This window comes from Neopsephotus bourkii, unplaced genomic scaffold (assembly GCF_033783945.1).
Source record: "Neopsephotus bourkii isolate Nb327-2 ecotype Australia unplaced genomic scaffold, CSIRO-AGI_Nbou_v1 NB_1511, whole genome shotgun sequence".
Lineage (NCBI taxonomy): Eukaryota > Metazoa > Chordata > Aves > Psittaciformes > Psittacidae > Neopsephotus > Neopsephotus bourkii.
Genome location: NW_026901987.1, coordinates 7,199,394 through 7,226,640, shown reverse-complemented (window position 1 = coordinate 7,226,640; position 27,247 = coordinate 7,199,394). Strand labels below are relative to the sequence as shown.

General features: G+C 36.5%; 1 protein-coding gene across 8 annotated transcripts in view; it reads right to left on the bottom strand.

Moving 5' to 3' along the window:
• GRIK2 (glutamate ionotropic receptor kainate type subunit 2) overlaps window positions 1-27,247 on the bottom strand; it is a 401,313-nt gene that overhangs the window by 161,677 nt on the left and 212,389 nt on the right. For all 8 annotated transcript variants that reach the window (XM_061369881.1, XM_061369874.1, XM_061369873.1 and 5 more), the window contains 2 exons: window positions 20,382-20,495; window positions 13,204-13,410 (listed from right to left, as the gene is read on the bottom strand). In XM_061369881.1, coding sequence (XP_061225865.1) covers window positions 13,204-13,410; window positions 20,382-20,495 — 321 coding nt within the window. The remainder of the gene's footprint in view (window positions 1-13,203; window positions 13,411-20,381; window positions 20,496-27,247) is intronic.

The following is a 27,247-nucleotide window of genomic DNA, read 5'->3' as shown; positions in this document are numbered from 1 at the left end:
ATATAGAGCATCTAACCTAAATTATTCCATTAGAAACAGCTTTAGAAGATAAGTCAGATTTATTTCTAGGCTCTGGTATGATTGTTTTCACTAGGTCTCTCTTGGCTAAAACAGAAGCCTATGTAGATAGTACCCCAACAGGCACCTTTCATCAAAACTTTCATTTAAGTATTTTGAACCTGAACTTAGCCTCTCACAGCCTGTATCCCCTCTGAGGTACAAAATTCTAATCTGCGGAACTGTACTCTAGATTAATTTGATTTTATGAGACCTGATGTAAGAAGAAACGAGTTAATATAAAAATCCTCCATTCTTTTTGAAAATATCTGCAATTATTAGTCCCCTGTTAATTTAATAACACTGAGAGCAAAGATAGGCACTGCCAAAAATTCCTTTCACAACTATTGCATAAGTTGCCCTTGTTTCATAAGATTATCACGCTGTTTACCCTCTAAAGTTCCATGCTTTTCACTGATAAGCCTTTTTTTTTTGAGCCAATATTAACAAGATCACCATAATGCTAATTATCTCAGCAAACAATTTAACATGCACAGAAGATGGTCATCAAAATTGTATCTATTAATACATTAATAAATACGAATCAGATACCACTTCTCTGAATAAAGAAAATGTGACCAGGATTATCAAGGCTTTAGTATAACTTAATTTAAAGGAAAAAAAAAATGAAAACCCAAACCCACCTATAGTTAGTGCTCACAGCATAGCTTTGTTTTAAAGGAAGAGAGAATAGGAAACATTTCCTTTTTTTCTAAATATTCATAATCAATTGTAAATTTTAATATAAAATTTATGTGTAAAAACAATTAAGATTTCTTCTTTAAATTGTTTCACCTCTATATTGTGTTTTCGGTAGCTAATATATTAAAAGAAAAAAAAGTCGTGTAATAACGACAAATGTAAAATTTTTCAGCAATTTATTGATTGATTGATTGATCGATCAATTGATTGACTGATGGCTTGGCTTCACGAACAAAGATTTGGGAAGGCTTTACCAACACTTACTACAAGCATGATGACTAAGTGCAATGTGGGATAGGCAAATCCAGCTGGGAGAAAGGCTGCTTGGTCATTCAGGATGTTTCCAAACAAGACTGTCATCTCCTGGGTCAATCTCGAGCGACCAACATCCTGAGCCACCCACATGCAGGGTTGGATCTGCAGCTTCCAGTGCACCTTATCACCTGCCGTTTCATCCCTCACCTGTCACTACAGGGCTTTGCAAGTATGGGTAAACCCTTCGGGCCTTCACAGTGGATTTTTTAAGTGAGGCACAGAGTGCACAGAATTGGCCCCACCCTTTACACTTGAGGTTTATCTGCCAGAGCCTAGATAGCTAGGATGGTGACAGCAAAGTCCTCAGGTTGTAGGTTTGGTTAGAGTGTCCTTCTCTTAGATGGAAGACCTTACAAGGCTAGACTAGCTCCATCTGCCAGGTTTTGAAGTTAGAGTTTTCCTTCTCCTGGGATGGTTGCCGAAAGGCAAATGTAGAGATGGATGGGCTTTGCGAACAAAGATTTGGGAAGGCCTTTACCCACGTTTTCTGAACAAGACTGTCATCTCCTGGGTCAGTCTCGAGCGACCAATGTCGCAACAGCACAACATTAATCACCTAGGCTGGATTCTGACTCTGACTTAGAGGCATTCAGTCACAAGCCCGCAGATGGTAGCCTCGCACCAGTGGCTCCTCAGGCAAGCGCACACACCAGGGGTCTGAACCTGTGGTTCCTCTTGTACTGAGCAGGATTACTATTGCAACAACAAATCATTAGCAGGGTAAAACTAATCTGTCTCATGACAGTCTAAACCCAGCTCACGGTTCCTATTAGTGGGTGAACAATCGAATGCTTGGTGAATTCTGCTTCACAGTGATAGGAAGAGCCAAAATCGAAGGATCAAAAAACAATATCACTATGAACACTTGGCCACCACAAGCCAGTTATCCCAGTGGTAACTTTTCTGACATCTCCTGCTTAAAACCCAAAAAGCCAGAAGGATTGTGAGGCCCTGCTTTCACGGTTTGTATTTGTACTGAAAATCAAGATCAAGCAAGCTTTTGCCCTCCTGTTCTGTGGAAGGTTTCCATCCTCCCTGACTTCACGCTGGGACACCTGCGCTATGCTATGACGGATGTGCCGCCCCAGTCAACCTCCCCACAGGCCGCTGTCCCCACAGTGGGTCACGCCTGGCATGTCCCAAGCACTTAGCACCAGAAGTGAGACCCCCCCTTGGGGCTCAACCCACTGCCTCACTGGGTAAAAAAAAAAACAATCAGCAACTTATACAATTATAATAAAGAAAGCTTTACCACCTCAAGAATGGAGAAACACATTTTTGCAAAATCAGACTTTAAGAACTAAACTTTAAAGTGCGACCGAATCAAATACTAAAATTACATGCACCCAGTTCCCTTTCTATGCATGCAGATGCAGATATCTTTGTGAAAAACATAAAGCAAATAAATTAGTACTGAGTTTCCATGGGCTTGGGGGTTTTAGTGTGGTAATTTTTTCAGACACAAAAAGTGTTAACAATATACTCGAAAATTATTTTGCAGCGTTTGACATGTTATATTTTAATATACTGTGAGTACTATCTGTTCTAAGGACCTTAACAATAACACAAGTGTGGAGAACAAAGAACAGAATGGCATCAAAATTAAATTAACTTTTATTTTTCGTCTAACAAAAATATTTTGCTTGTTTATTCAAGTAGAGAAAAAAAGTAAAATAAACATGTCATTGCCTGGTATCCCACCATTGATATATAATCATAGAATCATAGAATAGTTAGGGTTGGAAAGGACCTTAAGATCATCTTCTGTCAAACCTGGCCATGAACACTGCCAGGAATGGAGCTTTCACACAGTATCACACACACACACACAGTAGGTTAGAGATTGGAAGGGACCTCAAAAGATCATCTAGTCCAATCCCCCTGCCGGAGCAGGAACACCTAGATAAGGTTACACAGGAACGTGTCCAGGCGGGTCTTGAATGTCTCCAAAGAAGGAGATTCCACAACCTCCCTGGGCAGCCTGTTCCAGTGTTCCGTCACCCTCACTGAGAAGAAGTTTCTTCTCAGGTTTAAGTGGAACCTCTTGTGCTCCAATTTGTACCCATTACCCCTTGTCCTTTCATTGTTTGCCACTGAGAAGAGCCTGGCTCCATCCTCGTGACACTCCCCCTTTATATATTTATATACACTAATAAGGTCACCCCTCAATCTCCTCTTCTCCAAACTATAGAGACCCAGCTCCCTCAGTCTTTCCTCATAAGGGAGATGCTCCACTCCCTTAATCATCTTAGTTGCCCTGCGCTGGACTCTCTCCAGCAGGTCCCTGTCCTTTTTAAACTGAGGGGCCCAGAACTGGACACAATATTCCAGATGAGGTCTCACCAGGGCAGAGTAGAGGGGAAGGAGGACCTCTCTCGACCTACTAACCACCCCCCTTCTAATACAACCCAGGATGCCATTGGCCTTCTTGGCCACAAGGGCACAATGTCGGCTCATGGTCACCCTGTCGTCCACCAGGACCCCCAGGTCCCTCTCCCCTACACTGCTCTCTAACAGGTCGTTCCCCAGCCTATACTGGAACCTGGGGTTGTTCCTGCCCAGACGCAGGACTCTACACTTTCCCTTGTTATATTTCATCAAGTTATTCCCCGCCCAGCTCTCCAGCCTGTCCAGGTCCCTCTGGATGGCAGCACAGCCTTCTGGCGTGTCAGCCACCCCTCCCAGCTTAGTGTCATCAGCAAACTTGCTGATAGTACACTCAATTCCCTCATCTAAATCGTTGATGAATATATTAAATAATACTGGTCCCAGTACCGACCCTTGAGGCACTCCACTAGATACAGGCCTCCAACTAGACTCCGCCCCATAGACTACAACTCTCTGGCTTCTCTCCTTCAGCCAGTTCACAGTCCACCTCACTACCCGATCATCCAGACCACACTTCCTCAATTTAGCCGCAAGGATGCTGTGGGAGACTGTGTCAAACGCTTTGCTGAAGTCGAGGTAGACCACATCCACTGCTCTACCATCATCCATCCACCGCGTTATTTCCTCATAAAAGGCTACGAGATTGGTCAAGCACGACTTCCCCTTGGTGAAGCCATGTTGACTGCCCCTCATAACCCTCTTATCCTTGATATGCCTTAAGATGGCACCAAGGATAAGGTGTTCCATCACTTTCCCAGGAACGGAGGTGAGGCTAACCGGTCTATAGTTACCCGGGTCCTCCTTCTTGCCCTTTTTGAAGACAGGAGTGACATTTGCTTTCCTCCAGTCCTCAGGCACCTCTCCCGTTTCCCAAGACTTGGTAAAGATGATGGAGAGCGGTCTAGCAATGACCTCAGCCAGTTCCCTCAGCACCCGCGGGTGCATCCCATCTGGACCCATGGATTTATGGATATCCAGATTGCTCAACTGATCTTTAACCCATTCCTCATCAACTAAGGCAGACCGCTCCGTTGACCTATCTTCATCCGGGGTCTCAGCGGTACAGGGCTCTTCAGGACTGCCTCCAGCAGAGTAGACAGAGACAAAGAAGTCATTCAGTAACTCTGCCATCTCTGTATCTTCTGTCACCAGGGCACCCGTCCCGTTCATCAGCGGGCCTACATTGCTTCTGGTGTTAGTTTTACCTGCCATGTATTTGAAAAAGCTCTTTCTGCTGTCCTTGACCCCTCTCGCCAGCTTTAATTCCAAGGAGGCCTTAGCCATCCTAGCAGCTTTCCTACATCCTCTAGCAGCAGCCTTATATTCTTCCCAAGTGGCCAGCCCTTCTTTCCATGACCTGTAAACTCTCCTCTTCCACTTGAGCATACCGAGCAATTCCCTATTTAACCACGCAGGTCTCCTGACCCTCTTCCTCGACTTCCTACGTGTCGGGATGCTCCGATCTTGAGCTCGGAAAAAGCAGTCCTTGAACGTCAACCAACTATCTTGGGCCCCTTTCCCTTCAAGCAGCCTAGCCCACTGGATTTCCCCTAGCAATCGCTTGAAGAGGCCAAAGTTTGCCCTGCTAACTGCCTCACAACTACCCTGGGAAACCCATTCCAGTGCCTCACCACCCTCACAGTAAAGAACTTCTTCCTTATATCCAATCTAAATTTCCGCTGTTTAAGTTTTAACCCATTACCCCTTTTCCTATCATTACAGTCCCCAGTGAAGAGTCCCTCTTCAGCATCCTTGTAGGCCCCCTTCAGATACTGGAAGGCTGCTATGAGGTTTCCATGCAGCCTTCTCTTCTCCAGGCTGAACAGCCCCAGCTTTCTCAGCCTGTCTTCATATCAGAGGTACTTCAGTCCCCTGATCATCCTCATGGCCCTCCTCTTGACTTGTTCCAATGAGTTCCATGTCCTTTTTATGTTGAGGACACCAGAACTGTACACAATACTCCAAGTGACGTCCCAAAAGAGCAAAGGGGCAGGATCACCTCCTTCAGCCTGCTGGTCACGCTCTTTTTGATGCAGCCCGGGATACAGTTGGCTTTCTGGGCTGTAAGTGCACACTGAAGACGGCTTATGTTCATTTTCTCATCAGCCAACAGCCCCAAGTCCTTCTCTGCAGGGCTGCTCTGAATCTCTTCTCTGACCAGCCTGTATCTGTGTCTGGGATTGCTCCTACCAAGGTGTAGGACCTTGCACTTGGCATCGTTAAAATTCATAAGTTTGGCATCGGCCCAATTTACAAGTGTGTCGTGGTACCTCTGGATGGCATTCCTTCCCTCCAGTGTATCAACCGAACCATACAGCTTGGTGTCATCAGTAGGCTTGCTGAGGATGCACTCAATCCCAGTACCATGTCACCAACAAAGAGGCTGAACAAGACCATTCCCAACACTGATCCCTGAGGGACACCACTCGTTACTGTTCTCTAGCAGGACATTGAGCCATTGACCACAGCTCTTTGCATGTGGCCATCCAGGCAGTTCTTTATTGACCAAGTGGTTCATCTATCAAATTGATGCCTCCCCAATTTAGAAACAAGGATGTCATGCGGGACAGTGTCAAACGCTGAGGATTTCCCCTTAGTGAAGCCATGCTGGCTGTCACCAAGCACCTTGTTTTCCATGTGCCTTAGTATGCCTTCCAGGAGAATCTGCTCCAGGATTTTGTCAGGCATGGAGGTGGGACTGACTGGTCTGTAATTCCCTGAGTCAACCATTTTCCCCTTTTTGAAAATGGGGGATATATTTCCTTTTTCTAGGCATCAGGAACTTCACCTGACTGCCAAGATTTTTCAAATATGATGGACAGTGGCTTAGCAACTTCATTTGCCATCTCCTTCAGGACCCGCGGATGGATTTCATGAGGTCTCATGGACTTGTGTATGTTCAGGTACTTAAGATGGTCTCAAACCATATCCTCTCCTACAGTAGGCATAAGGTCTTCATTCTCACAGTCCCTGCATCTGCCTTCCAATACTTTGGTGGTGTGGTCAGAGCATTTGCTAGTGAAGACTGTGACAAAGAAGTCATTAAGAACCTCAGCCTTCTCCAAATCCAGGGAAGTCTGTTCTCATAGCTTTCAGAGAGGGCCCACATTGTCCCTAGTCTGTCTTTTATTCACTATGTACCTATAGAATCCATTCCTATTATCTTTCACATCCCTAGCCAAGTTTAATTTTAAGTGGGCCTCATTTTTCCTAACCTGGGCCCTAGATTCCCAGACAACATCCCTGTATTCTTCCCAGGTTGCCTGTCCTTGCTTCCACCTTTTATAAGCCTCTTTTTTCCCTTGAATTTTCCTCAGCAGCTCCTTATCCATCCAAGGAGGTCTCCTGGCCCTCCTGTTTCACTTCCTTCTATTTGGGACACAACACTCCTGAGCTTGCAGTAGGTGATCCTTGAATATCAACCAAGAGTCTTGGGCCCCCCTGCCCTCTAGGGCTATATCCCATGGGACCTTACTAAGCAGGTTCCTGAAGAGGCCAAAGTCTGCTCTCTTGAAGTCCAGGGCAGTGAGCTTGCTGCACGCTCTTCTCACTGTCCTGAGGATCTCAAATTTGACCATCACATGATTGCTGCAAGCAAGGCTGCCCTGGAGCATCACATTTCCAACCAGCCCCTCCCTGTTGGTGAGCAGAGGTCAAGCATAGCACCTCTCCTTGTCAGCTCCTCTATTACTTGCAGAGGAAGTTGTCTTCCACGCAATCGAGGAACTTGGATTCCTTGTGTCGAGCTATACCATCCCTCCAATAGACATCAGGGTGGTTGAAGTCCCCCATGAGAAAAAGGGCCTGTGAGTATGAGGCTGTTCTCCCTCTGACCCTGACCCAAAAACTCTCTCTTGACTGCTCACCTGTCCCCAGACAGAGTTACATACTCTCCAGTCTATCCGTAACATAAACAGTAACTCCCCCTCCCCATCTGCTGGGCCTGTCTTTTCTAAAGAGCCTGAAACCTTCCATTCCAACACTCCAGTCATAGAATCACAGAATCACAGAATATTTAGGTTTGGAAAGGACCTTAAGATCATCTAGTTCCAACCCCCCTGCCATGGGCAGGGACATCTCGCACCAAGCCATGTCACTTAGGACTCTGTGAATTCTGGCCTTGAACAACACCATTACACCATGTTTCTGTAATACCAATGATATCATATTCTCGTAGACGTGCACACATCTCTAATTAAACTTGTTTGTTCCCCATACTATGTGCATTTGTAGAGGCATCTAAGCTGAGCACCAAATGAATCCAGTTCATTGGTTGGAGTTGCTGAAATATCTCTACATTGCTCTGAGAATTTATTATAGGTGCTGGCAACTGACTGGGAGTGTTGGGATGGAATGATGTCTCAATCCTCCAACACATCTAGGTTAAAGCATTCTTGACCAGCCTGGCGAGCCTACTACCAAAACAGCTCTTTGTTGTCAGACTAGCTCTCCTAGCCTCCAGTTGACCTGGCCTCCCAAATCAAGTCCCATGTTCCAAATACACAAACCCCTGACTATGGCACCACTGTTCTAACTATTTATTAACCTGCCAAATCTGCCTAGCCTTTTTAAGGTCCTTCCCTTTATCCTGGAAAATTGACGAAAAGACTATCTGAGCTCCAGAGCCCCTTGTCACCTCTCCCAGGGCTCTGTAGTCCTTCTTAATGTTCTCTGGGCTACTGCTATCTATATCACTTGCTCCCACATGGACAACTAGAAGCGAGTAATAGTCAGCGGGACTTACGAGACCAGGCAGCCTCTCTGCATCATCCCTGATCCGAGCCCCTGGTAGGCAACATACTTCCTTTGAGACTGGGTCAGGCCAAGAGATGAGTGCCTCTGTGCCTTTCAAAGTAGAGTCCTCTACTTCTATGACCTACCACTTTTCCTGGCAGCACCACTAGTGATCTTCTTCACTGGTGCATCAGCCGGTTGTTCATGTGGTGAGGTGTGTGTTTATTTGCTTGCCCCCTGCAAAACTGCAAAGTGGTTCTGGGTGGGGACATCACATTTAGGAGGAAGCCCCTTGCTTTTAATTGTGCTCTTCCTCTTTTTTTCATTGGTTATGGTTTTTTTTACTAGTTCCCTGCTTCCTGGTTTAATGCCCTCCTTCTTTCCTGCATGAGCTACAGTGGACACTTGAGGCTCCTGCACAGTCTGGGCCTGGAGCAAGCAGTCCTGCTTCCTCTCAGTTTCCCTGACATTTTTTAGCCTATTGACAGTGTCCTACATCTCAACCCCTGCTGCAGGAGAACCTTCACCAGGGCGCACCAAGTGCAGCCCTGTTCATTGTGCCCCATCGCCCCACAAGACCGGAGAAGGCACTCCCTACACTCCAAGCTCTGCCCTGCAGCCTCCTCTCTCATCTGCTCTTTCTGGGTGCCTACGCTGGCCACCACTGGGGCAGCCAGAGCAGAGCTCCCAGACTGAGCCCTGGCCTGTTGGAAATTCAGGTTGGAAAGATTATTGATTCCAATGATTAACCTGGTTGGTTAACTGCTAACTGCCATCACTAAACCATGTCTCTAAGTGCCACATCTAAACATCTCTTAAATACCTCCAGTGATGGTGACTCTACCACTTCGCTGGGCAGCCTATTCCAGTTCTTGACAAAGGTTTCAGGAAAGACATTTTTCCTAAGATCCAATCTAAACCTTCCCTGGCACAACTTGAGGCCCTTTCCTCTTTTCCTATCATTTGTCACTTGGGAGAAAAGCTTGACACCCACCTTGCTACAACCTCCTTACAAGGTTGTTGTAAAAAGAGGCAAGAACTCCTCCAAAGAGGCAGGGCTATACTGTGCTGCATTTTATTCAGACCTTTTGCTTGAAAATTACACGAAGGAAAACTGTACCTAGCCTTGAAGATGAAAGAGAAGCTCCTTAAACTTTCCTTATGAGGCTCTATAGGGCAAGACGTGCTGTAAGCATGAAGGAAAACGAGAGAGAGTCTAAACAACATGATGAAATTAAATTTGAAAAGGGAAGGAAGAGAAAAGAAAGAGATGGAAGAAACTGAAATTCCTTTACTTGTATAGATTTTTGTTTGTTTCAGAAAGGAAGCAACCTTCCTTATTGGAAGTTTTGTTTACTTCTACAACCTTATTGCTTATAGGAAGCTTTTTTTACTTTTACACAGTAATACAAAGAGTTTGGCTCTAGTGCCTCAGGACCATAAAGACCATAAACTGAGGAGGGGGAAAGAAAAGTAACAAGTTACTGGAAGAAGATGTCTCCAGAAACATTTTAAACATTATATAATTGTCTGAAACTATTCAGTTGAGAGGATAAAAGGCCATTACTATTTCTAGAAATGTAAACATTTTGTATGTAAGCATTTATTAGTAAAATACTGATTTTCAAAAAATTCAAAAGATACTGAAGTAAAACACTAAGTTATGTTTCAAGTTAATTCAAATTAGGTAGTGATTTCCAATTGTTCAACTACATAATTCTTAAATTCCTCCAAGCTGAAAATCCTACTCCTGAGGCACAAAGAAAAGTTTAATCCTCACATATAATAAAAGAGCAGCCATGATCTAAATATCTAATGTTTTCTATAATTATTTATGAATCATAAAAGATCTCCAAGACTTAAAGTCTATTTTTATTACACAAGCTTTTTGCTGAAAAAGATTCAAACAAAAAGATTCATTCAAACAAAGAACAAGGTGAAAAAAATGTTATTTTTAATGGTATATAATAATAACAAATTACCTCCTAGTGGATTTTTCATTATCATTTATAAACCAGTATATTTTGCTGTTTTTAGAATTCAATGATAAGAATCTTTTGAAGTAATTTTGGAGCTGTAGAATGTTGAACAGAAAAAAAAATTATGCATTTTTATTCTTTCAGTATCTGCTAGCTATAGGGCAAAATAATTTACACACTCACACTATATATCTTATACAATATAATACAGCATCATATCAACTTTTATCACCACAGATCAACCTGAAATATACAAAGTTTATCATTAAGTTCAAAACCAATTCAATAAATCTACCCTTGAATAAATTTTTTGAATGAAAGGCAACAATTCAGTATAAAGAGTACTTTTGAAGAATGCATCCCTGAAAGATGGAAATACCCAAATTTTAGTTCACCTCGAAATATCTAACACCCTTATCTTGAATTAACCAGAGATGAAGATAAAATATTGGATGAAAAATTGCAGCAAAGAAGTCAGGCTGCTTAATTGGAGAAATTCAATTGAATTTCCACAGGGAAATCTCATCTATAGATGTTATGAATATTTCTTTTCCATTTGCAGCTAGAGAGACTACTGTCTTTTCCAACAAGAATTCATTATCATTCAGCTGTCAAAGTGAAGGAGTCATTGAACTAATTTTTAAGCATCTATCAGTTAATCAGAAGGAAACTACTCACTATTTGGAGACCAATATCAGAATGATGGCATACGTGAACACTGAGTAAAAAAGTGAAAGAAAGAAGAACTACGGGAAAAGAGATTGAAAACAACACAAAGCCTGAAGTAGACTTCAGTCTTGGTTCACAGTATAGAATTTCAAGCCTGAGACTGACATGATATGCTGAGCTCTATTAAGATAACATTGCCTTAATTTCACTTAAACTTTTGAGTGCACGCAATTATTTAAAGTTACTAAGCAGAGATTTAAACAGTTTATTTAAAAAATTAAATTCTATTTGATACTTTCATCTTTATATAAATTGTGCATCTTCTTTTCTACACTCATAGTAAACCAAAATTATACAAGGATAATTTAGTCTGTTAGATCACTTTATATAAAACAAAATCTTTCTAACACTTTAAAAAATAATGGAAAATAAAGACTTAAAAGCTAACCTAACTGGCCTATGTGAAGTACTAACCATATAAAAACATCAAATATGATAACTGTGTATCTGGAATTTTCTTAATTATTGTTATCTGAAGTGTGAATTGCTAATAAAATGTACCAATAACATGCATGCAAACAAAAGGCACAGATGCATAAATAAATTACATGTATTCAATTAGATTATAAAATAAGACTAGATAAAAACAGAGAAAATTTTAAAGGAAAAACTTCAAAATTGGGAAACTGAGAGAGATTAGTAAAAGTTGTGATTCCAGTTAAGAACTTAGATTACATCTTCCATTAGGCACTAGCACAGCATATAACCTTTTTTCACTCTTAAGTAAACATCATTTAAAAAGGCAAAATAAATTCTGATCTAAGTTTAGTTATATTATATCTATGGGAAAAAGGAACATACGTTTGTGTTATCAAGAGGAAAGGATTGGAAAAGTTCCAGTTCCACATACTTAAATTTGCAACTTCTTCAAATGCATTTTATTTCAAGATTGTCTTAATTGAAAAATTCAGGAGGCCATACTAGTGCTTGTTTAAGAAAGCTTTAGGGCCGAATAATAAAAACATACCAAATGTGATTATTTTTTTTGCTTCTGAAGAATTATATAAGAAATACTTCCACAATATCCACCTCAATTGTTGAAAATTAGTTCCAATCATTGAAAATTAGTTCCAAATAATGATGCTATTTAACAACCATTAAATCTAATAGCAATGAATGCCTATACATTTATACATGTGTGCAAATACGCATGGATAGAGATGGACAGGGACTCTAGCTAAATGTCTGTTTAAATCAAAGTATGTATATAAGGTATAATGCATACACACATTTAAAGATAATATAAATATAATACTCCCACACAGTCATCTTAAAAGTGTGACGTTAGACATAATATCTGTTGCAACAGCAATACCAGATTATTATTTACTAGAAAATCATGAAGATAATAACCCTCCTAGTAAATATGAATATTTTGATTAGCACATGTTCTGCCCATCTGCTGAACTCTTACAGCAAATTGAAACAAGATTAGTGTATCTTTTTGTTTCAGCTATTCATGCAGTTTCTGCCACTATTAGCAGGTTTCACTTGAATTAGCTATAAAATTGTCTCCCCTTCTTCTTATTTGACACTGATGTGCATAATATGTTTTATCTCTGTTTGACCAAATGTTACTATTTGAAGCAATCTGTCCAAATGCAGAAAGGGACAATGCCATAATTTTCAAATTTACTAAAATGCTTCCAAGAAACTGAATTTTACTGGCATGATCAACTGGGAACGTATGCTTTGAAAGATAGGAAGGAATGCCTGCTTTACTCATTTACAAGTAATAGTTATGGTATCTGTTTTGACACACATTACATTAATTTGTTGCTTTAGTATATGTTGAGATATGTTTGCACTTTATTTTTACTATTTCAAGAAAGATATTCCTGTTCTTGCTGTATATCAAATAATTCATATTAACACTCCCTACAGAAATTTCTCTATGAGAAAATCTCTAATCCACTATCAAAAGACGAAACCTGGCTTCTACTGATTAAAAAAGATGTAGACTTTTGTTACAAAAAATCATATATTTGTTCTCAGAAATAAATTCTGAATACTATCTATTCCATATTTTGACTTAGGCATATGCCATGGAAGAGCTAATCCAGTTTGGCAGAAACAAACACTGCCTATAGGCAAAACAGAGTTGCAGAACAGTCTTTGTCAAACAAACAAATTCTGCACTAAAGAAATCATTGATGTTAATCTACTTGTATTAATTCTTTAAATGGCTGCATATTCCAAAACAGTACTATTCAAATGGCATTATCATAAAATTTTCACAAATAGTATAGATAGAATTGGAATCCAAACAGATAATAGAAGGCTTCCAAAGTTAACTTACATGATCAATTAGTTCACGAACCATTCCGTTCCACTGTCCACTGGCATCTTCCTGGGCTCCGTATTTTCCATCCTCCACAAGTCTAATCTCATAGGAAAATCCAAGGATAGTAGATAGCTCCCTGAGGAGGTCAATGCAATAACCTTCAAACCGATCATTTCCATACAAGGGTTTGTCAGACTTTTTGAACATAACATATGGCTCTTCCTGTAAAAATTAAAAAGACAAAATGGATAATGAGTGCCTCCATAACTTTTGTTTCTTTTTAATCTAAAATAGTACATTGGCATTATAACACTCCCTGTACAAAGAACTAGAATTAAAAGTAGTACCCTTTTAGATTTGGTTAGGTCTGTATAAAGTCTTTATTTACCTTCAAACTGAAGCTAGTCAAAAGACCAACTTTCTCATTTTTATTAAAAAAAAAAAAAGACACTTAAACAATACAGACATATCTTCAAGGAATACATATAAAACCAAATGTAAGTGTCCTTCTTAACAAATTATATTATACATTAAAATAAAATACATTGTACAGACTTTGTAAGCCTCTTGAAATGCAGAAACAGTGTTCTTTGGCAACTGAAACAAATTAATTCAGACCCTAAACATCAAATGTTTAAAGTATTATGCTTTACACTTTTCTTTACATAAGTATTTTAACTGTTTTCTCAACCTTTTTTTCAGGTAAAGTGTACAAAAACTACAGGAGGAGGCAAATTTCAGTGAAAATTCCTACTGTTCTGTTGCCTTAAATTATAGTCTGCCATTTCCAAGACTGCAATAAAACCAGGAAAAAGTTAACGCAAAATCACATTCCATGACATACAGTCCATGAAAGTTTATATTCTTTAAATATTTTCTTATATTTAGTTTAAATTACAGTGTGATTTTTTTTGCATATAGTGGTCTGCAAACAAATTAATTGTCAATGTAATCATAATTATGGGAAAAAACTTAACATTTAGCAAAAGATAGGATTTTTGCACCTGTTTCTCAGTATAGGATAGCCTTCCTCGAATGAAAAAAGGACAAAAACCAAATGGTATCATTTTCCACTACAATATGGCACCAATATTCAAGTTTTATTTGATAGGTGAAATACAAAGATGAGTCTTTGGTCGTGTGTTAGACATGGGTTTTTTTTTCATTTTTAGAATAATAAAAAATAAACACCAAGTAAGGTAAGACAAATGATAGTAGATGCAATTACTGCAGCGGATATAAGTCGCAATGAATAATCAGATAAACTCTCCAGGGTAACTTAACAAAATTCATAGAGCCCAAAACCTCCACATAAGCACTCATTGGGGTTAAAGCACTTCATTCTACATGCATTTGACAGCTTTAATAAGGATTTGTCAGCATTCCTGATGTAAACATGTGTCTTGAGGGGTTCCATGATTTAAGCATTATATTGACATAAAACTGAAACTTTAGCATGTAAAATTTTACTCAAAATGCAAAGGAGAGCCCAGGAAGCTCTCTTGCTTTTTTAAAAAAGTGTAAAAGTACAATTGGTATGAAATATCTGACATATAACAACTGTAAGAAAAACGTTTTTCAGGCGAAATCAGGATTCCTTAATGAAAGCACACTACTGGCCAAGCACAAGCTGTGCCAAGACAAAACACAGAAAGCGCAGAAAAACAACAAAATTCAAGCATGAATTCTTCAATCAACAGAAACTTAAAGTAGGGAGGAAGTTAAATGTAGCTCAAAATGTGAAGGGCACATGAAAAAGACAAGAAAACAAACAAACAAAAAACCCAAACAACCAAAAACCCCCAAAGTAAAACCCCAAACATAAAACTTATGCAGGGACTACATGTTTTATGTGTTCAAGTTTTAAATTCATAGCGTGTGCTAATGTAAAACTGGCTATTACATGCACTCTTAGGAAATTGTCTATGCATTAAACATATGGATGACCATTGCTTCTTGGTGTATTATTACTTCCACAAAAATATTTCAGTAGGACAATTATCATTGATAATGTAGACAGATTATTTAAACGGAATGATTGCTAGATATTAAAATATTTATTTTAACTTTGTTCACAGTTTAATTTTATCCTTCAGCTCCTGAAAACATGACCCTTAAAAATCACTATAACACATCACAAAACAAGTTGATCAGACTTGCTTTCAAAACGTTTACAAAATGTTTTTTAAGATGTTCTAAGCATTTTCAGCTGAAATTAATAGTCTTTCAACTAGACACATTTCCCTAGAGTTAAAAATAAACAACAAAACTTCCCTTTAGCATTTTCATTATGGCTTGGAATGACACGAGTAGCTTCCAGCAAAAGCCACTGAACAAGCACTGCCTATACACAAGTGCTCCAAGAAAAGATTCCTGAAAAAATCCTCTTGCAGAGTCACTTCCAGAAAACATGCTTACTATGAATTAATTTAGGCTACAGAAAAATGATTCTACCATGTATTTTTATCAAGTGTGCTTGTCCTGAAAAGAGAGCAACCAAAGGGAGGGTTATTGAAATTAAAAAAAAACAGTTTACTTCAACCTAATTAATTTTGCTTCTGGTTAAGCTTACTCCTGATGCATGAAATTTGCCAACTTTGCAGCATACTTTTGACCAGCTCAATAGTAAAGAATTACCCAAATGAAGTTTATATAAATAGAAACTTTTAGAACATGAAAATAAAAAAGATAAAGGGCATTGGGAACAATGAGAGAGATGAAACGGACATGGTTTAATAAAGTTTCAGTATCATTAGCTTACATATGAAATTCAGGGTTAGATTGACATTTTCTCACAAGTTTAAATCATAAAAGTTTATAAACCTTGTTCAAGAATGTGAGTCTAAATTACATAAAACTAAAAGGTTCACATATATAATTATACACCTAAATGTACAGTTACATAATTCATAGTATTTAATGAAAATATTTTTGGAACAAGCAAGAAATTAAAAATGTACATGCAGTACACTCCTTTCAATGATCAGTGTATACCTACATCACCAAACTATCAAATTTAAAGTTTTCAAAACTGGTTTTGCTTCAACTGTTTATACTTCATAGGAGTAGTTTTGACTCTGAAGGGAAAATCTCCATCTCACTATTTCCTTTTAAAATAGGAGAGGTTAGAGGAAGAAAAATAGCAAACAAACAAAGAAAAAGCTTTGATTCTTCATTTGAGGTATACTGCCAATATCTTTACCAATCAGGATAACAGTATAACAAACAAGTATATAGTAGGATGGAATTTTTCTTTTCCAGAAATGTTATTCTATGACTTAGGAGTTTTTTTTTTAAATACAGATGAATGCCATCCTCCAATTTCTGTAGGATCTGAGATTGTGAGGGATAGGATCATAATCTGAGATCATGAGGGAAAAGGATCATGATGGGATAGGGTTTTGTTCTCAGACATCATTGTAGTCCTGTGAAAGCAGGTAAATGAAAGACAGTCAATTCTAGTAACTCAAAAGATGATATAATACAAAGTGATCTTGTTTCATAAAATACAGGTTTATGGCTAGTTACAAAGGCATCTAATTTATGTGGCTTTTCTCTCAGCACAAGGAAAATCCTCCCTGTAAAGGAGCTACCTAGTCCAGTTGATTAGAAAGGAGTAAGTACTCATTCAGTACAAAACATTACAAGAAGGAAATGAATCAGATGTAGAGAAGATGTAAAGAAAAAAAGTTTTATTAAAAAACCTGCTAATGATAATTTTCAGGATAAAAAAAAAAAAAAAAAGAGAAGAATCAGAATCATCATAGAACCATAGAATAGTTAGGGTTGGAAAGGACCTTAAGATCATCAAGTTCCAACCCCTCTGCCATGGGCAGGGACACCTCACACTAAACCATATCACCCAAGGCCTCTTCCAACCTGGCCAGGAATGTATGTCTAGTGTGAGGTGTCCCTGCCCATCTCAGGGCAGTTGGAACTAGATGATCTTAAGGTCCTTTCCAACCCTAACCATTCTATGATTCGAAAGTAAAACTACTGTAAATAAATATATGGTCACAAGGAAGAGTAAAGTATCAGGTAGATTAAAATTATATCTGCAACTACAAGATAAATCCTTGAAAGGTATTTCTTGAGTAATACAGAAAAATTACAAGTTCATTCAAGAATGATATAACCCCCAAGTGACAGATGACTTCCCTTTTCATGCAAACTTTTTGTTTACACGTACTGGTGACAAATAAAGATATTTTGTCTTATTGATAAGTTGGTGTCTCCTGGCTGCATGGTGAACTTTAAGCACCGTGATTTTTATCAGTAGCTTTATGTGCTAATATTCCATGAAGGTAAACAATTGGCTTTCTCATAATAACTTTCTAAATTTCATTATTTCTATAATACACAGCAAGCATACTATCTCCAAAGAGTTTTTTTCTTTAGGTGTGTCAATATAACATTTTTTCTACTACACATTTTCATGTGTTCCATTTGCAAAATTTATCTGTATTTGGTTTTTAATAAATAAGTTGAATCACAAACTTCAAGGTTCCCTACAAAATAAAAGATTTTTCTTATGTTTCTACATGTTAAATTAATATTACAGCTTTACAGACTTGTTTAATGTTTAAAATGAACAACTAATACTTGAATGAAACACACTTATTCTATACAACTGTGAGCATAGAAAAAAATTACTGGTTGATTTTTTTATTATCATTATTTTGTAGCCTTGATTGATATGCTTCCTTTTCAGACTTGGACGAGAAATACTTGAATTATTCCTGTGAGCTTTATTAAATGTCAACTGCAAAGATATTCCTCGAAATAGTAACAATAAATTCTACATTCCAATTTTAATTTTTATTGATAGTTATCTACATCATCAGTATTAGCATTACTATCAGAAATGACTAAAGCAAAACAAGACAAAATTGGAATCCCTGATAAAAATAGAAAAAACACCTTCAAAATTTGACACTGTTAGAACAGAGAATTTTAATCATTAGCTTCTGTTCACCAGGGATATTGGATTTAAAAGGCTGCCGTTTCTAATTAACATTTGCATCAGATTTAAGGAATACACAACAGGCTTCCACAGTTGGCAGTCAAAATTCAAGTGGGAGAGGAGAAGCAATCCACTAGTTACAGTCAATCAAAATAATATAAAATTTTAGGCATCTCACTATTCATTTGAGCCAGACAGGATATTCTATAGAAGAAACTACGACCAGACACAAAAAAAACTACAAAGTCACCTACTTCCACTATACTGTCTATAATATACATTAATTATGAAAATCCTTATTTGATATCTAAAATATTTTCTGGATTAGTCACTCGTATGACCTTTTGGGTCATGAAACATGTAGTCATAACTATGTTCTGATAAATCACAGCCTGAAGAAATCAAGCCATAGTTGTTCTTTTCTGTACATTCACTCCTCATTTTGGGGATGTTAAACAAGACCGGTCCCAACACCGATCCCTGAGGGACACCACTCGTTACTGGTCTCCAGCTGGACATTGAGCCATTGACCACAACTCTTTGCGTGCTGTCATTATATCATTATATGAAATAAAATCATGCAAGTGTAAGTATTACCATAGAAAATCAATATGATATATGCAATATATGAACTCAAACCTCACCAATACATAGATAGAATCATAAAGTAAATTTTAACACCTCCAGTTATTGTTTCTTATGTAATCTTGCATGGATTTCATCTTCGTCCCAGTACTGTTATCACTGATCTGGAATCAAGTATACAATTATTGTTAACTAAGTGTACAGATGATAAGCTGGTTGAATACTGAGTAATGAAAGGAACAGGCCACTTAAAAGAGATAGGACTTTATTCTGGAAATCAATTAGGAAAAAATTTGAAACATAGTTATATATTGGTGGAATTCTTCAAGTAAAATCGTAGGCAAGAGATCTAGGTACAATGCAACAGGAGTAAAGGGAGGGTCAGGTGGAAATACTCAAAAACTTTACTTGATAAAACAGCAGTTCTTATACATACAAAATTTGAAAACTTGCGAAGGGCAGTGAGAAGAAAAAAAGACATGCAAATATGCTAGAAAAGATGCTTTTACTTTAAGGTACCCTAAGAAGTTTATTTTAATTTTATAAAAAGAATCACAGGAGATGATATTAAACTTAAATAACACTACAAGAGAAAGTTGTGGTAAAACTGTGCTGGTCTTAGCATAACAAGAATTTATGCCTGAAAGTGAGTCAGCCATGTTCCAATTATATTTCAGGTACGTATTTTTCAGTTAGTAGAATAAATGAAACAAAGGATTTTAGAATATTTTTTATAGTTTGTAGACCTGCAAATAAAAACAGACTTTATAAGTGAACAAGTTACCCACTGGGTGGAATTATATGGCTTATGTTAAATAAACAGTTTGAAGCACACTGGCATTTTTATCTACGTACATAGGAAAATACATTCTAGTTTGAAATGTCAAAATATATATGTTAGTAGGTAAAAGCTTCTTATTGAAGAATAAAACTGATCAGAAGTGAATTCTTTTCTTGATATTTACACATTCATGATAATGGTAGCAGCAGGCAAACTGGAAAGTTTTCATTTAGTTTGAAATTAAAATTACTATTTCTAAATTATGATGTGAAATTAGGGAACATTTATTTTTATGTAACTAAATATATGCAATTATAAATAAAAATACCTCATTCACAACTGAATTTGTCAAGAATGAAAATAAAAAATAAGTTACTTAAAATATTTATTTGATCTAGTTCAAATAGCTCAATTAAATTTTCATATTATTAAAAATTTCAATTTAATAATCGTACTTTCATTAGAGATAATGGTGTTAGATTAGCAAATGAAATCAATACATTTTTCTGGCTAGAATTGTCAGGCTCACAGCTAAACTACATTTTTAAACAAACACCTTTAGTCCTCTCATATAGTACTGAACCAAAAATCATTGTGAACGAACCAGACAATTTAGTCAATAATAAGGAAATTAAATTACTGATCAGCTAAAATAACTCCAAAATTGAGATAATGTACTTACCATTTAGATAAAAGTAAATATCCATGACTAGCTTAACAGCTGGAGTTCATTCATGATGCAACAATTTCTAAGTAACTATAACATATACTACAGAGTGTTTATTAGTGTTGTAATTAGTACAGCAAATTATATTAGCTTTTCGGTATAACTGTACTTCTGGAAAAGCAAATATAATTACTTACCAAGATGGTGGTAACAATTAAAGAGCGATTGGACAGGGAATCTGTGATGTTTGCTGGTTTTCCTTTCTGATTCTCTGTCATGTTAAGGCCACTCAATGGATCCCATGTTCCTACCTATAAAACAGTAAATTATTGTGTAAATTTTCTATTAGTTACATTTCAGCATCCAGAAAAGAACACTATGAGGAAAAAGGATTGCTAACCTGAAAAAAAAAAAAAAAGAAACCTGTTCCATTATTCTTGGTCATTCTACTTGTTTAAAATATGATTCACAATACCTTAAAGTGTCTTGTGAAGTGTAACATTAAGTGGAAAATTGATGCACAGAATATCTAAAGCTACTGACTACATTTTTCATTCTTCAAGATAAACCACATCTGAAGGTAACTTAAAAGTTAGTTGGAAATTTATTGAAGAGCAAAGACCATAGTCTCCACAGAAGGATCTACCTTTTTCTGTGACCAGAGAGAACGGCAGAGCAAAAAATGTTTTGGGGTAAACGTAATGGAGAAGACTGAAAGTAGCTTAAGTGCAATAGCTTAACTGATTTACAGATAAATGTTCAGTATGTAGCTATTTTGACATAACTTGAAATTCTTATTCTAATAAATTCAACAGGATTTTTATCCAAGTAAGAAGGTCCAGGTTTATGCTTTATGGTTCAGCTCAAGGATAGTTTAACGTGCTACATCATAATTAATCTTGCTTATGAATACATCCTTCAATTTCATCACTCTAAACTGTGCAAGCAGTAAACACGCTATATAATTTTTAGACACTGGAATGTTTGTATTACCCCACTGTCTTAAAAAAACTCCAACAAACCAGAAATGTTTCTTTTCTGTTTCTAGACAGCACTTGAAATATCATTACAGATACAAAGCATATCTATACTAAAAAGTAAAGACATTTTTAAACTATATCTTAAAAGAAAACATTCTGTAAGGTCTGATTTTGAGTATATATAAATACATATATGCATATATATATGCATATATAAACACTTTTTTTTTTAAATCTTACTGATTCCTGAGAATATTTTTATATACTTTTAAGTGATTTGTTATAGTACAGCTGCTTAGTAAGTTTGAGATGCAGTTAGGTATGGGTTAAATAAAGAGAGTTTAATTTCTAAAACTGATAATACAACAGAGCATTAATTAGCAGAAACTGTAATAAAGACAAATTTGCTGTAAGATTTTCAGTTCCACGGAAGTTAATATTTTAGATTTCTTCTTCGCATAACACTCAGTTCCAAGTTGTCACTCCTATGAATGGCTGTGATTCTTGAATTTTGGCCATTCAGTACCTCATAAACTGATAAAAGAAACATGAAGGGCAGAAAGAATATGTGTGTCTCAGAAAAATAACTATAAAATAAAATCTAAAATATAATTTCAAGGTATTGAAACCAAACCTTACTACAAAAAACTTCCATTCATTTACTTTTTTAATATTATTTCATTTGGTGCCTTGAAAGGTTTTTAGAAAAACCAGAATGTTCAGATTTGCAGCTTGACCACAATTAAAAAACTGTAAAAGAATTGAGAATTTAGATGCAATGTTCTGCTAATTATGGCAATCGCAGTGTTTGCTTTACTTCAAAGAAAGACCAAACTAGAATACAGTAACAAGGAATGACAAAGATGGGAGCTTGAGCCTGTCCCTGGCTCTTCCTTCACTTAATTAAAGCTAGACAATTCTCCTTTATGAAATTCAATTTCAGGTACAAAAGTAACACAAAATTTTCTAAGAAACCACTATCACTTTATTTGATCAAATGCAAATCCTAAATTCATTACATTATATACTTTATTCAAATTCATAATTCAAATTTATCTTAGCTAAAACTAACACACTGCTAATTAAAATACTTCCTACTCTATTTTTTCATGTAGCCACAGTCACAAGCAAATAAACTATCAACTGTCAGAATTTGGGATTTACGTAACTAACCCATATAGACTATCCATGGTGTTACTTTAAAAAGAAACTTGTCTTGACAAATTGTTGCATTATTTTTCTAGATGAGGTTAATTGTACCTATATTGCTGTATTTGTGAATAAATAAAAATCTAAGAAATGGACAAAAACATATGTTCCAAACCAGACATTCTTTGCATTATCTTTATTAATGAGCTCTAACCCAACAACTTACACCACAGACTTTGATATATTCTAATATGCATAAGCACCCAAATCACACAAATATCTTTGTAAAGTTGCTGCTTCTAGAGAAAACTGTGTATAAACAGTGCGGCAAATTCATTCTTTTCTATTTGCTTGAGCACATTTATAATTTTAAAGTAGCCTTTTGAACAGATGTGTTTCCACTATAAAAGTTTAAAAGCCAAAAATGTACAAAAAGTAAATTGAATTAGTCTATCACATATAAGTGCAGTTCAAAGAACTTAAAATTTACCTCTACAACATTAAATTTATTTGCACCAAAATTTCATGTTTTCTTAAAAAGTGAAATAAATTGGTATTCTGTGTTATTAACAATATTTTCAATACAAATCCAAAATATAGCCACTATATAAGCTACTATGAATAAATATAACTTTAACCCAGCCAAAACCAGTAAGATAATTTATCACCTGCCCCAAAAAATGAGACATTGTACAGTTCTGAAACTTAAAATTTACTGAGTTTACATATACTCTATAGTTACTGATCATCAGTCTCTTGAGTTGTTATCCAAAAATATTCAATAGATTAAAGTAGCTTTCTTACTTTGGCATGTTTGAGAAAAAGCAATTTATTTTTACAAGTATTGTTTCAATTATTCTTCTTTATGAACTTCCTTCAAAACTCTCCTGAGAAAAGTAATATAGATATTTTTTGGCTTTATGTTGATCAAAACAGTATATACTATTGACAATGAAGTATCACAAGCATTGCATTAGGAAAGATCGCTGACCTTCTGCAGTGGTCCCATCTAACTGTGCAGCCAAATTTAGAGCCAAGTCCCCAAGAACTGAAAAATGTGTCTCCAGTTTGCCATCTTTGCTTTCTACTATTCTATTTCTAGAATATCTTTTCTACAAGATATCTTGTAGAGTAGTTAGCAAAATCGGTGCTTACTTTAAAAAAAAAAAAAAATCTTTATACTGCGTTGTAAGTAATATTAATTCTTTTTATGCCTTTCCATTTGCAAAATGCTCAATTTATTTTGCTTTCTTCAGATACATTAATATGCTTGCTTTCTTTGCAAATATCATGTCAATACCAATACTGCTGGCTTCCACAGATCTGTTATCTCCCTTGTTTTTTTCCCCTAATTTTTACAAAACCTTCTGTTTATGTCACTGTTTTTTCCCACATCATTAATAAAGGTACTAAATAGAGCAAGATCTTATATTTATATGCTGGACAATGAATTACAACTCATTTTGTGTCATTTATTTTCACCCTGTGTGTAGAGTCCTGAGCAAGGTTGCAAGCCAGTTGTTAACATCTTTACTCAAGAAATGTGTTTCTTCATCAGTGAAAAATATTAATATAAAAAATTGTATTAGATTCAGGTGTTTTTATCTCCCTAAATTATAAAGTAATTTTCCTTATGATGCACCTCCAGTGTAAAATACTGATTGACTGATTATAATTTAAATGATATTTTCCTTATTATACTCGATTGTCACAGTTTTGGATTTTCATTGTGCTTAATAACAAATTGTTCCAGTGTATCCAGAGTGTCTGTTGGCAAATTTTGCTGTATCTCACATCATTAGCAGCACTTCAATTTTTATTAATTTTGTCATTTTCATCTGACAATACCAGACATGAAATTTTATTTGGAAATGCATACTTCTTATTGACTATGTTTGATTATCACTTTTCAGTCAGAGATCACACATGGCATTATTTTTTTTTTCTGTTGTCAGTGACTTCAGAAGTTATTGTACTTAAAATACATAAATTAAGTAATTTCTCATTATACTAACCAGGAAATTTATCTAGGACATTTTTTCCCCAATTCTCAAAAAAAAAAAAAAGGTAAAAAGTAGGTCTTGTAGAACTACTTCACAATAACTCTTTTCCTAACATGAATATTTTTCTCCTCAAGATATCTCACTTTGTCACAAAAGCATTTCAGATTACAGTTGAAATTTTTGAACTGTTGTCATTCACATAATATGTCTTTCACCAATATTTTGAAAGAGGTTAAATGAAATAATAGATATTTACAGTATGGAAAACTGCACATACAGCACAGAAAATTCTCACATCCCCATCTTCTCTCATCCCACAAAATGAATGAATGAATAAATAAATAAATAACTCTTTGGGAACTCTAACTACATAGGAAGAGAGGCTTGATAAGGTGGTATTTTGCAAGGAACAGTGGGAACTCAAAAGAAAAGGACAAAGATGGTGAAAGTCTGAAGAAAAAAGAACGGGGATGGATAAAGCAAAGAGGTGAAGAGGGACAAGTGGACAGGGATCAGATAGAAAGGGAAATGGGCAGGGAGGGGGGAAAGGAGAAAAGGAGAAAAGAGTGAGAAAGAGAGCAGGGTGAGAAGGAGAGCGTAGCAGAAAGCAACAAAGAAGCAGTGGGATGTAGAGAGGAGTGCACATGTAAAGGAAGGAAGGAAGGGGACAGAGATGGAGAGGGATTTATCACAGCTTTAATAAAGACAATCTGAAGGGAAAATAAAGTTTTAAAGAAAACAAAAATAATAATAATAAAAACCACACTAACTTTGAGACAGCTTTTTTAAATGAAAGACTGGCTAAAACACATTCTTTCTACTAGGAAGTGTCCAGCTCTAGAGTTTAATGGGCTCGCCCTGAATTCAAGTATAGGATATTCTTTCAGAATAACCAAGTTTTCTTCAGAGAAAAACATTTCTCAGCATTGATTTATCTTTCTCAGTAAAATACCATATATTTATTAAGCAGTTCAATCTGATGTCCTTAATTTTCCTTTTCCGAATCCCTTATCATTACACCCTGCAGAAACTGCTCTGCTTTTGCTCATATGTATCTTTGTGTGGCATTCCTCATCATTCTTTAACATTATTTTCCCAACATCTAAACTTTCCTAATACATGATAAGTAATTCCTAGTGCTCTTTTCAAAGACTGTTATCGTGTTTTGCTGAAAGAATGTTATCACACCCCTTCATCACAGGGCCAAAATGAGCAGTGAAGACAATAAAAGTATCTTCCTTTACTGGTTATTTTTAAATGTCCATATCCTTTTCACAACTGTTGTCTCTTACATGTCTTTGAATATTATTGTTTCACAAGTTAACTTTTTCCTATTAGGGTTTTTAGAGTACAATATTTCCTGTTGAGTTTTATTTTCTGTTTCTAAACTCTAGAGACATTTCTGGTTTATTTTTATATTCTCAGCAGGGTACACATCTAATATACTCACAACTGAGATTTTTTTTATCCAGAAAACCCATGTTGCTTGGTGGTTCTTAAATACCACCCAATGCTCTTACAGCTAATCTTGATTACAGAGACTTCCTTTCCTCATTTTCAACAGTTGTGACTTGCATGAAGACTCTTCAGCCACTACTGACATACTTAGCTATTTCTATGTCATCAATTCTTTTATTTATGTTTCCAGTAAGGAAGACAGATTGCATTATACCTATTCTACTTGTACACAAAGTTAATTTACTTTCCAAGTCTAATCACTGCTATATTCCTCTCCTCCACTTCCCCTCCCCCTCCTTAAGTTTTTCAAGCCCTTCATGGAGTACTTCATAGGAAGAATCTTTACTATCAGTACATTGCTGAATGTTTAAAGACATAGTTTAGGCCTTTAATAATAGGTTTGCCACTGGATATTTTAAAATATGTTATTACCTATAGAAGTGTTTCAAAGCAAGCTCACGGCTTCTGAACCTTTTTTAAAATCTTCCTCGTAAAAGAATATTAATATTCTAAAAGTAATTTTGAGGGGGAAGTTTTGGATTTGTTGTTTATGCTATTTCCTCCATTCAACAATTTATAAAGGAAAGGGAATGCAACTCTGTTGCATGGTGTCTTCCGTTAATTTCTTTTTTTATTTGTGGCCACAATATCACCCTAGGGCAATAGCTAATAATCTTTTATCTGAAGATGAAGAAAAACATAATGATTACAGAACACCAAATGCCATAGCTATATAAAAATGACAAGGCAGATGCAAATTGCAAAACCTTTGTCTGCTGATCACAAATGTGAGATGCAGCTTCCTGCACTGCTTGTCCATGACAGGGTGGCTGGAGAAGAGAGAGAACGTGATCTGATTTCAGATCATCGTGATGTCATGTAGGCAGGACAAATATCTGTACATGTTTCCCAGCACCTTTAATTCAAACATGGACAATTTAGGCTACACAGAAGATAGACAAACCTGTCAGGCTACCTCCTCTTAAATTTTATTTATTTTTTTTTTCCATTTACAGAAGGAAACTTTGTGTTCCAAGAAAAGAATCAAAGTTCCCTCTTAAAAAAACAGAAAACTGACAAAATGAAAGAGTTTTTTGCGTTCTGTTTAGAGGTAATTCTTCTTGAATTAGTAAGATGTAAAGAAAATGCAAAATACGCATACCCACAGGTTCACACATGAGGATAGGCAATGGATTAGAATGATAACTAAACTCAATATAGACTGAAGGATATTAATGCATGGCTCTTCCCAGCCCACCTGAATCTAAGAATGTGGCTAGAAGCACACAGGTAAGAGGACAGTACTTGTCAGATGTTAAGATAACAGCTTTTACTAGACTTTAAAATCAGATATGAAGCTGAGAACAGGTATTTTGTTCCATGTAACACCTGAAATGTTATTGAAAAGGCTGCTACTTTTAGGGGGTGGGTTTTGTTTTGTTTCCCATCATTTTGGAGACAAATATCTTACAC